General features: G+C 47.3%; 1 protein-coding gene across 1 annotated transcript in view; it reads left to right on the forward strand.

Annotated features, from left to right (window-relative positions):
• EVPL (envoplakin) overlaps positions 1–5,357 on the forward strand; it is a 52,537-nt gene extending 47,180 nt beyond the window's left edge. Inside the window, exon 21 of the mRNA XM_075349598.1 lies at positions 1,738–5,357. Within this exon, the coding sequence (XP_075205713.1) occupies positions 1,738–5,196 (3,459 nt within the window). The 3' untranslated portion in view covers positions 5,197–5,357. The remainder of the gene's footprint in view (positions 1–1,737) is intronic.
• Positions 5,358–12,657: the final 7,300 nt, after the last annotated feature.

The raw sequence follows: 12,657 nt of genomic DNA on the forward strand, positions 1-12,657 counted from the left end.
CACGAGACGATCTATCATGCGATAGATCGTCGGGGTCACGGTTTTTGTGACGCACATCCGGCATCGCTTGCGACGTCGGGCTGTGTGACACCTCCGAGCGACGCAGTATCGCTCACATCTCGTGAGTCGTGTAATCGTCGCTCGGTTTCATAATCTCGTTTAATTAAAATGGTGCCGGTTGCTCATCGTTCCTGGGGTAGCACACACCGCTCCACGTGATACCCCGGGAACGATGAACAGCAGCTTACCTCCGTCCCGTGGCACCCGCCGGCTATGCGGAAGGAGGTGGGCGGGATGTTTACGTCCCGCTCATCTCCGCCCCTTCGCTTCTATTGGCCGGCAGCTGTGTGACGTCGCTGTGACGCCGTTCAGGAAGAGGATGTTCGCCGCCCACAGCGATGTCGCACAGCAGGTGAGTGTGACGGGGGTTAATGACTTTGTGCGCCACGGGCAACTAATTGCCCATGAACCAAAAACGACCGGGGTGGGTACGATTGATCGTGAAATTGCACGATAGATCGTACAGTGTAAAGCAGGCTTAAGTCAATGTGGGACTTGAGCATTTTTTGGGAAGTCTAGCAGAAAAATGCTTGAGTGCCCCATTGACTTCCATTATACTCAGGCACTAGAGTCATGCCCGTCTGAGCATCCAACTGCTCGTTCTGAGTACGGAGCACCCAAACATGGTAGTGCTCGCTCATCACTAATAGAACATTTGAATCCCATGTGCCTGATCCTTCTTTCTTTAGTTGCAAACAGGACAACAAAACCTGCACACACAAAAAATTGGTTTGCCTGGAGGAACTTAATGCATATGAGCACCTTAAGATTGCATTGAGGTGATCTGGTGCCACATCATTCTGAAGATATATGTATCATTGTACAAATTTACAGATGTGTATGCTGAGATATTTATTATATTTGCCATTAGCTACTCTTGTTAAGAGATATGTATCTGTATAGAGGCAGAGAAAACAAAAGGTACAAACACAGTGCGTGTACCATATGGAAGATGAGGTGTAGGTTTAAAATGATTGGAAAATCTCTCACCTTATGTCAAGTTGCAACAACTGATTTTTTCATGTAATGGGTATGTGGAAGTTCAGAGCAGCTAACTTCAATAGGAACGCTTGTGGTAGCTGGTAAAAAGGTAACCAATGTGCCGAGATATCCATTTGTGAAGCCAGTCGGCTGGAGGAAATTAAACTCAAGGCAGTCGTGCTTCTTCTCACAATAATGAGGCTTTTAGATCTTAAAATAATGTGTTTTGAGGGGTTAATCCTCTCCTTCAAATTAAAAAGTAAGGTATCTTGTTTTCATTTCAATAAGAGGGTTAACACCTCGAAAGGCATTCTTTTAAGACATAAAAATCTCATTATTGTGTGAAGAAGCCCAAATGCCCTGGGTTTTTTTCCTCAAGCCCAAGACTGGTTCCACATCTTGTTGGGGGCTGGGACCTATAGGAAGAATTATTTGATCAAGATATTATCTCACCCACTTATAATACATAGAAGCCACCATACATCCGATCTGTCTGTAGCTATCCACAATTTATTACTTCAAAGGCAAAAAAACCTCTTCAAAATATTTTGCTGGGGTACACAAAAAGAATTTCAATATTAAAATTATGATGCTAAAGATGGCAATTATACATGTTCAGAAAAAAATATAGATTACCTTGCTTTAAATTTTTAATTACTGAATAAATAATCTCTGATGTTCTTGTTGTTTCTTTAGTCAGACACACATGATGGAGTCCAATTGTCAATGCAGAACAACTTGCGCTCGGAGAATACGTTGCGATCAGCAAGGGAATCAGAAACTCTGTCAAAGGATCTGGAGGAGGAGAAAAGGAAGGTAGCTGAAGTACAGAAGACACTGGAGGAAAACAGAAAGAGGATACTTCTGCTGAAGACACAGAGGCCAGTGGAAAGACTGGAAGAAAAGGAAATGGTGCAATACTACAGAGAACCCAGGCTGGAGAGTGAACTAGCAACTCTGAAGAACCAAGCAAATAGTGCCTCAAGTGAAAGGGAAAGCACACAGTCTGAGATAGAGGTGGTTAGCAAGAAGTTGGTTACTCTGGAAAACCAGAGAAAGAACATCAAACCACAGCTATTAACAAAAGAAGTGACAGAGATAGAGAGAGATGCCAATCTAGAGGCTCAGGCCCAAACCCTCAGAAAAGAGATAAAACAACTAAAAGAAGAGAACAATTCTATCACACTAGAGTTAGAGCGCCTGAGAATGGAAGTAATGGTACTAGAGCAGAAACAACCTAATGTGAAAGAAAAAGTGGTACTGAAGGAGGTAGTTAAAGTCGAGAGGGATCCCGAGATGTTAAAGGCTACTAAGGCACTACAATTGCAGATTGATGATGAGAGCTTCCGCAGAAGGTCTCTTCAAGAAAACATTGTGAAACTTAGAACTAAGACTGAAGAACTGGAGAGACTAATTGAGTCAGTAGAACCCAAAGTCATTGTGAAGGAAGTAAAGAAAGTAGAGCAAGATCCAGAAATTCTAAAGGAAGCTGCTAGGCTTAGAACATTAATAGAAGAGGAACGTAACAAAAGTGTTACTCTGACCCGGGAGTTAAGCGAACTGCAATCAAAATATGTGGTGGTGGAGAAGCAAAAACCAAAGGTAGAGATAAAGGAACGAGTCAATGAAGTGTATGTTGTCCAGCCTGAGACAGAAAAAGAAATTGCCAGGCTGAAAATTGCTTTGCAACAGGTCAATTCCAAAAAATCTTCCTTTGAAAAAGAACTCAACACAACACAAAGTGAAATGTTTGTGCTGAGATCACAAAAGCCGGTGGTGGAGTATAAAGAAATTGTTCAAGAAATTGTTAAGTTAGAGAAAAGCCCAGAAGTTATGAAAGAAATTGAAAGAGTGAAGTCACAAATTAAAGACCTGGAGTCCACAAACAACAGGTATCAAGACCAAAAATCCAAGTTAAGCAAGGAGAGAGATGACTGGAAACAAGAACGGTCAAAGGTAGAAACAAAGGTTGTGAACAAAGAGATTGTTAAGTATGAAAATGACCCAGTACTGATAAGAGAGGCAGAGCAACTGCGTCAAGAAGTGCGCAATGAATCCCAGAACAGAAGAGAAGTGGAAGATCTAGTTTATGACCTACAAAGCAAGTACATGTTGCTAGAAAGACGGAAACCAGAAGAGCGGGTAGTGGTTCAAGAGGTAGTTCATTTACAGAAGGATCCTAAGGTAGCAGAAGAACACTATAGATTAAACAGAACTCTAGACGAAGAGGTTGGAAACAGGCGTCGCCTGGAACGTGAGGTACAACAGCTACGTACCCAAGTGGAAGAGAAGGAGAGACTCCTGAATTTCCAGGAAGAAAGAGATAAGAAATTGACTGCAGAAAAAGAGTTGAGGCAGATCACTCTTAGAATAAAGGAAATTGAAGAAAGCCCACCACCAGTACAGGAGAAGATTGTAATGGAAGAAGTAGTTAAAGTGGAAAAGGACCCCATATTAGAACAATCAGCTAATGCTCTACGTAGTGAACTGGATAAGGAAAGGACACAGATACTCAACATTGATAGAGAATGCAAAAATCTGCAGGTCAAAGTTGATATCTTACAGAGGGAGAAGTCATTAGAAAAAACAATTTACAAGGAAGTTATTAGAGTGGAGAAGGATAAAGTGCTGGAGAATGAGTGGACCAGATTACGGGAGATGTGTAATAAGGAGCGTATTGCAAAGCAAGACATGGAAGATGAGTGCAGAAGACTGAAAGAAAAGATTGAAAGGGTAGGTGCCATGAAAAACACATGGTCAAAGGAAGAAACTGATCTTCAAAAGTCCAGACTCCAAGCACAACAAGAAAAGTCATCCATAGAAAAGGAATTATTAGAACTAAGGAGGCAGCAGCAGCAAAAGAGTGTGTTCTTAAGCAAAGAATCAGAGTTGCTGACGCAAAAAGCAGAAAATGACCGTCAAAAGAAGATGCAGCTGGGACAAGAGCTCTCTCTCTTGGAATCCAAAATTCTAAAAGAAAAAGATTGCATTTATGAAAAAGAAAGAAATATCAGAGATCTGGTGTCACGTGTAAACCGTGAGGAGCGCAATCAAGAGACACAAATGAGGGAAACTAACGTCTCCACAAAAATATCCATCTTGGATCCTGACAATGGTAAGGAAATGTCACCATATGAAGCTTATAAGAGAGGCATAATAGACCGTCATCAGTATATTCAGTTGCAAGAGTTGGAGTGTGACTGGGAAGAGATTTCTACAATGGGCTCCAGTGGTGAAATTTCTGTTCTACTAGATAAAAAGAGTGGCAAGCAATATTCTATCGAAGATGCTCTAAGATCTAGAAAAATTACAAAAGAAGAGCTGCAATTATATCGAGATGGAAAACTCCCAATTTCAGAATTTGCCTTACTTGTGGCTGGAGAGAACAAGCCGCAATCAATGTCAATTGGATCTATAATTGGATCCAAGTCCCCAGCCACCTCCCCCACAAGCCAATCCCAAAGTCGTAGCTTCTTCACACAAAGTGCACCAAAAGTTTTCCATGATGACAGCTTTCCCATTGCTGGTGTGTATGATACCAACACAGACGGCAAATGCACAGTCAGGAGTGCAATAACAAGAAAACTGTTAGATCCCGCAACTGGTCAGAAGCTTCTGGAAGCACAAGCAGCTACAGGGGGTATAGTTGACATCATTAGCAAGGACAGGTATTCAGTTAATAAAGCAATAGACAGGGGGGTGATAGATAGCAGCAATCCACAGAGCCTATTTAATGCCCAGAAAGCTTTTACAGGTGTTGAGGACCCAGTCACCAAAAAGCGCTTGTCAGTAGGCGAGGCTGTGCAGAAGGGTCTAATGTCCAAGGAGACAGCCATGCCATACCTAGTAGTTCAGCATCTTACAGGTGGCTTAATTGATCCCAAAAAGACAGGCAGAATTCCACTGGCAGAAGCAACAGAGCAGGGTCTGATAACCAAAGAACTGGCTGCTCAGGTCCAAGATGAGTCCACATATGAAAAGAACCTCGTAGATCCTTCAACTAAAGAGAAGGTGAACTACAAGGAGGCCATAGCACGATGCCGGAAAGACCCAGTCAGTGGCCTGCTTCTCCTCCAAGGAGCATCAGAGAGCTTTCAGCATGCTGTATACCGCCCTGTGAATGTTGTACCTTCCTTGACATCCTACAAGTACTAGTGGTGATGGTTGCCGTTATATCTGTGTTTTTATTTTCTGCTATGTAAGTGTACCCTTTTTAATAATGATATTGTTCCTCTGAGGGAGAAATTATGCCTGTGGTGTATATTGTATGTCTTGTGCCGCTCAATAAACGGGAACTTATCTTTATTATATCGAAATGAGAGAGTCTGTTTTTTACACTTACACTTGTAATGGCCGGTTACTGCTACAAATGTCATGCCGTTTTATCTACTAGAACCGGGTTGAACATAAAAAAGAAAGAAAAAATAAACCTCCAAACTTTTGGTACACAAAACACGAGGTCATCATTCAGATTGGAAAAATGGAAGCTGTCCCATGAATTCTTGGTGGTTAGCTAATCATTTAAAAAACCTAGTGTATGACAGATATAGCTGTGTAAAGACCCCGTTACACGCTGCGATTTATCTGACGATCTCATTAGCGATGTGACACGCCCAGATCGTAGTTACAATTTGCCGAGATCGCACATAGCTCGTTTATTAGCGGTCACACGTAACGATCTCACAAGCGACGCAAAATCGTTCAGCGATATATTGTTTGACCAAGGCGGTCGTGTGGATGTTGTTCGTCGTTTGCAGGGTGTCAAACGTATCAATATGTCTGCTGTGTTCCAATTGATGAACAATATTTTGAAACTGAACGACGTGTCAACGATCAACGATTTTCACCCTATTTGCGATCGTTCGGAGTCGCACGTAGGTGTCACACGCAACGACGTCGCTAACGATGCCGGATGTGCATCACGGAATCCGTGACCCCGACGACATATCGTCAGATAAGTTGTAGCGTGTAACGCCGCCTTAAGTCATTGATCATTAATAAAATCTAAATATTATCTATCAATACATTTATTATCTTTGAGGTGTAAATAAATCAAATAGGATTTGAGGCCAAATATGTTCAATATAAAACACTCAAATTTTTCACTCAACTTTAAGGAAACAAATTACCTAAAAATTTCACACTGCAAATCTGAGAAGTGCTGGGATACCAGAAATAGCACGCTTTAAGGCAATCTGTCAGCAGGTTTTGTTCTATGTAATTTGAGAGCAGCATGATGTAGAGGCTGAGAGCCTGATTCCAGCGATATGTCACTTACTAGGCTGTTTTTCAATAAAATATGTTTTATTAGCAGGAGATTATCACTGCCAGACTAGGAGTCTTGTGCCTACTGGTCAACTGCTCTGTGCAACTCAGTCCCAACCACTGATTATCAGCTTTCTCTTAACATACAGTGTACACAGAAATCTACCAATCAGTGGTATGGGGTTATACACAGGATCTAGTAGATCTGCATTAAAGAAGACATTCATTGTATCAAAATAACAGCAATGAGACAAGCAAGTGACACATTGATGAAATTAGGGTGTCAGCCCATACATCATGCTACTCTCAGATTACATAGCAAAACCCTAGAGACAGATTTCCTTTAATAAGCGTGGTCAGAGGTTGGATTCAGAGTCAGTGTACAAAGATTTAAAGGGAACCTGCCACCAGATTTGGTCACTATAAACTGCGGCCACCACCTTTGGGCCCTTGTATGCAGCATTTTAACATGTTGTATATAAGGGCCCAGGCCTTTGTGTAGAACATAAAAGAAGGGAATTTTGTTTACTTACCGTAAATTCCTTTTCTTCTAGCTCCAATTGGGAGACCCAGACAATTGGGTGTATAGCTACTGCCTCCGGAGGCCGCACAAAGTACTACACTTAAAAGTGTAAGGCCCCTCCCCTTCTGGCTATACACCCCCCCGTGGGAGCACGGGTCCCTCAGTTTTAGTGCAAAAGCAAGAAGGAGGAAAGCCAATAACTGTTTCAAAAACAAATTCAATCCGATAGATAATATCGGAGAACACAACTTATCAACATGAACAACATGTGCACCCGAAAAACAAATACCCTAAGAAAAAAACAGGGCGGGTGCTGGGTCTCCCAATTGGAGCTAGAAGAAAAGGAATTTACGGTAAGTAAACAAAATTCCCTTCTTCTTTTTCGCTCCTAATTGGGAGACCCAGACAATTGGGACGTCCAAAAGCAGTCCCTGGGTGGGTAAAAGAATACCTCGTGATAGGGCTGTCAAGCAGCCCTTTCTTACAGGTGGGCCACCGCCGCCTGAAGGACTTGTCTACCTAGGCTGGCATCCGCCGAAGCGTAGGAATGCACCTGATAATGCTTGGTAAAAGTGTGCAGACTCGACCAGGTAGCCGCCTGGCACACCTGCTGAGCCGTAGCCTGATGCCGTAATGCCCAGGACGCACCCACGGCTCTGGTAGAATGGGCCTTCAGTCCAGATGGAATCGGAAGCCCAGCAGAACGGTAGGTGTGAAGAATTGGTTCCTTGATCCACCGCGCAAGGGTGGATTTGGAAGCTTGCGACCCTTTGTGCTGACCAGCGACCAGGATAAAGAGTGCATCCGAACGGCGCATAGGCGCCGTGCGGGAAATGTAGATCCTGAGTGCTCTCACCAGGTCCAACAGATGCAAACCCTTTTCAAATTGGTGAACTGGATGCGGACACAAGGATGGTAAAGTGATATCCTGATTGAGATGAAAGGAAGATACCACCTTGGGAAGAAACTCTGGTATTGGACGCAGAACTACCTTATCTTGGTGAAACACCAGGAAGGGAGATTTGCAAGATAACGCCGCCAGCTCGGACACTCTCCGAAGAGACGTGACCGCCACTAGAAAAGCCACTTTCTGTGAAAGCCGAGAAAAAGAAATCTCCTTCATAGGCTCGAAAGGCGGCTTCTGGAGAGCAATTAGAACCTTGTTCAGATCCCAGGGTTCCAATGGCCGCTTGTAAGGGGGAACGATATGACAAACCCCTTGCAGGAACGTGCGTACCTTAGGAAGTCGCGCTAGGCGTTTCTGAAAAAATACGGATAGCGCGGAAACTTGACCTTTAAGGGAGCTAAGCGACAAACCTTTTTCCAACCCAGACTGCAGGAAGGAAAGAAAAATAGGCAATGCAAATGGCCAGGGAGAAACTCCCTGGGCAGAGCACCAAGATAGGAATATCTTCCACGTCCTGTGGTAGATCTTGGCGGAGGATGGTTTCCTAGCCTGTCTCATGGTGGCAACAACTTCATGAGATAAACCTGAGGTCCCTAGGATCCAGGACTCAATGGCCACACAGTCAGGTTCAGGGCCGCGGAATTCAGATGGAAAAACGGCCCTTGAGACAGCAAGTCTGGACGGTCTGGTAGCGCCCACGGTTGGCCTACTGTGAGATGCCACAGATCCGGGTACCACGACCTCCTTGGCCAGTCTGGAGCGACGAGAATGGCGCGGCGGCAGTCGGACCTGATTTTGCGGAGCACTCTGGGCAACAATGCCAGAGGTGGGAACACATAAGGTAGCTGGAACTGCGACCAATCTTGAACTAAGGCGTCTGCCGCCAGAGCTCGGTGATCGTGAGACCGTGCCATGAAAACCGGGACCTTGTTGTTGTGCCGTGACGCCATCAGGTCGACGTCCGGCATCCCCCAGCGGCGACAGATCTCCTGAAACACGTCCGGGTGGAGGGACCATTCTCCTGCGTCCATGCCCTGGCGACTTAGAAAGTCTGCTTCCCAGTTTTCCACGCCTGGGATGTGAACTGCGGATATGGTGGATGCTGTGTCTTCCACCCACGTCAGAATCCGCCGGACTTCCTGGAAGGCTTGCCGACTGCGTGTTCCCCCTTGGTGGTTGATGTACGCCACCGCTGTGGAATTGTCCGACTGAATCCGGATCTGCTTGCCTGCCAGCCACTGTTGGAAGGCTCGCAGGGCAAGAAAAACTGCTCTGATTTCCAGAACATTGATCTGAAGGGTGGACTCTTTCTGAGTCCACGTACCCTGAGCCCTGTGGTGAAGAAACACTGCTCCCCACCCTGATAGGCTCGCATCTGTCGTGACCACCGCCCAGGATGGGGGTAGAAACGACCTTCCCTTTGACAATGAGGTTGGAAGAAGCCACCACCGGAGAGAGTCCCTGGCTGTCTGAGAGAGGGAGACATCCCTGTCGAGGGACGTCGACTTCCCGTCCCATTGGCGGAGAATGTCCCATTGTAGAGGGCGCAGATGAAACTGCGCGAAAGGGACTGCTTCCATTGCTGCCACCATTTTCCCTAGGAAATGCATGAGGCGCCTCAAGGAGTGCGACTGGCTCTGAAGAAGAGATTGCACCCCTGTCTGCAGCGAGCACTGCTTGTCCAGTGGAAGTTTCACTATCGCTGAGAGAGTATGAAACTCCATGCCAAGATATGTTAGTGATTGGGTCGGGGTTAGATTTGACTTTGAAAAGTTGACAATCCACCCGAACCTCTGGAGAGTCTTCAGTGCCACGTTCAGACTGTGTTGGCATGCCTCTAGAGAGGGTGCCTTTATCAGCAGATCGTCCAGATACGGGATCACAGAGTGACCCTGTGAGTGCAGGACTGCTACTACTGCTGCCATGACCTTGGTGAAGACCCGAGGGGCTGTTGCCAGCCCGAAAGGAAGCGCTACGAACTGCAGGTGTTCGCTTCCTATAACGAAGCGTAGAAAACGCTGATGCTCTGGCGCAATCGGTACGTGGAGATAAGCATCTTTGATGTCTATTGATGCTAGGAAATCTCCTTGAGACATTGAGGCGATGACGGAGCGGAGAGATTCCATCCGGAATCTCCTGGTTTTTACGTGTTTGTTGAGCAACTTTAGATCCAGGACGGGACGAAACGACCCGTCCTTCTTTGGCACCACAAACAAATTGGAGTAAAAAACGTGACCTTGTTCCTGAAGAGGAACGGAAGTCACCACTCCTTCCGCCTTTAGAGCGGCCACCGCCTGCAGCAGAGCATCGGCCCGGTCGGGCGGTGGAGAAGTTCTGAAGAAACGAGTTGGAGGACGAGAGCTGAACTCTATCCTGTACCCGTGAGACAGAATGTCCCTCACCCAACGGTCTTTGACCTGTGACAGCCAAATGTCGCCAAAGCGGGAGAGCCTGCCACCGACCGAGGATGCGGAGAGAGGAGGCTGAGAGTCATGAGGAAGCCGTCTTGGTAACGGTTCTTCCTGCTGTCTTTTTTGGGCGTGATTGAGTCCGCCAAGAATCTGAGCCTCTCTGATCCTTTTGAGTCCTTTTGGACGAGGAGAATTGGGACCTGCCTGAGCCTCGAAAGGACCGAAAACCAGACTGACCCCTCCTTTGTTGGGGTTTGTTTTGTCTGTGTTGAGGTAAGGATGAATCCTTACCCTTGGAGTGTTTAATGATTTCATCCAAACGCTCACCAAACAATCGGTCACGAGAAAAAGGCAAACTGGTTAAGCACTTCTTGGAAGCCGAATCTGCCTTCCATTCTCTCAACCATAGGGCTCTACGTAAAACCACGGAGTTGGCTGACGCCACCGCCGTACGGCTCGTAGAGTCTAGGACAGCATTAATCGCGTAAGACGCGAATGCAGACATTTGAGAGGTCAATGGTGCCACCTGCGGAGCAGATGTACGTGTGACTGAGTCGACTTGCGTAAGCCCAGCTGAAATAGCTTGGAGTGCCCATACGGCTGCAAATGCTGGCACCAACGACGCTCCAATAGCTTCATAGATGGATTTCAACCAGAGCTCCATCTGTCTATCAGTGGCATCTTTAAGTGCCGCTCCATCTTCTACTGCAACTAAGGATCTAGCTGCAAGCCTGGAGATTGGAGGATCCACCTTGGGACACTGGGTCCAGCCCTTGACCACGTCAGGGGGGAAAGGATAGCGTGTATCTTTAAGCCGTTTGGAAAACCGCTTATCAGGATAAGCGTGGTGTTTCTGGATTGCGTCTCTAAAGTCAGCGTGGTCCAGAAAAGAGCTTAATTTACGCTTGGGATATCTGAAATGGAATTTCTCATGCCGTGAAGCTGACTCCTCCGCAGGAGGAGCTGACGGAGAAATATCTAACATCTTATTGATGGACGCTATAAGATCATTCACTATGGCGTCACCATCCGGTGTATCCAGATTGAGAGCGGTCCCAGGATCAGAATCCTGGTCAGTTACATCCGCCTCATCACCCATAGATTCATCCCACTGGGATCCTGACCAGTGAGACGAAGTTGAGGGCCCCTCATAGCGAGCCCGTTTAGGGTGTCTGGGACTGTCGTCCGAGTCAGAGACGTCACCCTGGGGTGCGTGTGACACCCCCGGAGCACGGAAGTGTTCCAGTTGAGGGGGACCAGGGAGCAATGATTCAACAGTGTCCGTGGTCTGAGTTACTGGTCTAGACTGCAATGTTTCAAGAATTTTAGACATAGTCATAGACAATCTGTCAGCAAAAGCTGCAAACTCCGTTCCTGTCACCTGGACAGCATTCACAGGTGGTATACCCTGGGTCACGTCTAGCAGAGGCCCCGGCTGTGCAAGTGTCACAGGGGCCGAGCACTGCACACAATGGGGGTCAGTGGAACCTGCCGGTAGAGCAGTCCCACATGCGGTACAGGCAGCATATAACGTCTGTGCCTTGGCACCCTTGCGTTTTGCGGACGACATGCTGTTGCCTCCTTGTAATCTAGGAGGGTATATAGCCGAGAACACCAGCGACCGTACAGTGTCAGTATTTGCAAACACAAAATACCAGGTACACAAACGGCACAAGTGGGGGTGAGCCCTTGAGGGCTGCTTACCGCCCACTGAACAGCGGGTATGAGGCCGTAGAATCCCGTGTCTGGGTCTCCCCGTCTCCCCTCTGCAGCTCAGCGTGCAGGCAGGAATGGCTGCCGGCGTCCTGTGAAGAGGGGCGGACCGTGGGCGTGCCACAGACAAAAGTGCGGGAAACTGCGTCCCCCTGTGCCTAGTGTGAGGGCTGGAGTATGTAAAAAAGACTCCAGCCCTCAGCGCTGATGCTCTGTACAGCGTCCCGCCCTCCTCCTGACTGGCAGGTGCGGAGGCGGGCACGAGACGAACTAGGCCGCAAAAGCCGGGGACTGTAGTAATAAGCGCGGCCGAGATATATGCATGGCCAGCGCGGAAGTCCCCGGCGCACCACAAGTCCCAGCCGTGTCACAGTGCGACTGACCCCAGCGGCCGGCGCGACCGTTCGCCCTGATCTACCCACTCAGCCGAGCTGTAGTGAGGAAATGGCACAAGCGCAGCAGCGCTGATGTCCCCGGCGCACTAACACACCCAGCAATGCTGCGGTGTGCGCGCGTATGCACGGGGACACAGAGTACCTTGACGGAGCAGGGCCATGTCCCTGACGATACTCAGCTCCATATCCAGCGGCTTCTCCAGGGGCTGTGGATGGAGCACGGTCTCCTGTGCCTGGAGACCGGTAAATCCCACTTCACCCAGAGCCCTAATGGGGGTGGGGAAGGAATCAGCATGTGGGCTCCAGCCTCCGTACCCACAATGGGTACCTCAACCTTAACAAACACCGCCGACAGAAAGTGGGGTGAGAAGGGAGCATGCTGGGGGCCCTATATGGGCCTTC

The sequence above is a fragment of the Anomaloglossus baeobatrachus genome, chromosome 5 (genome assembly GCF_048569485.1).
Source record: "Anomaloglossus baeobatrachus isolate aAnoBae1 chromosome 5, aAnoBae1.hap1, whole genome shotgun sequence".
Taxonomy (NCBI): Eukaryota; Metazoa; Chordata; class Amphibia; order Anura; family Aromobatidae; genus Anomaloglossus; species Anomaloglossus baeobatrachus.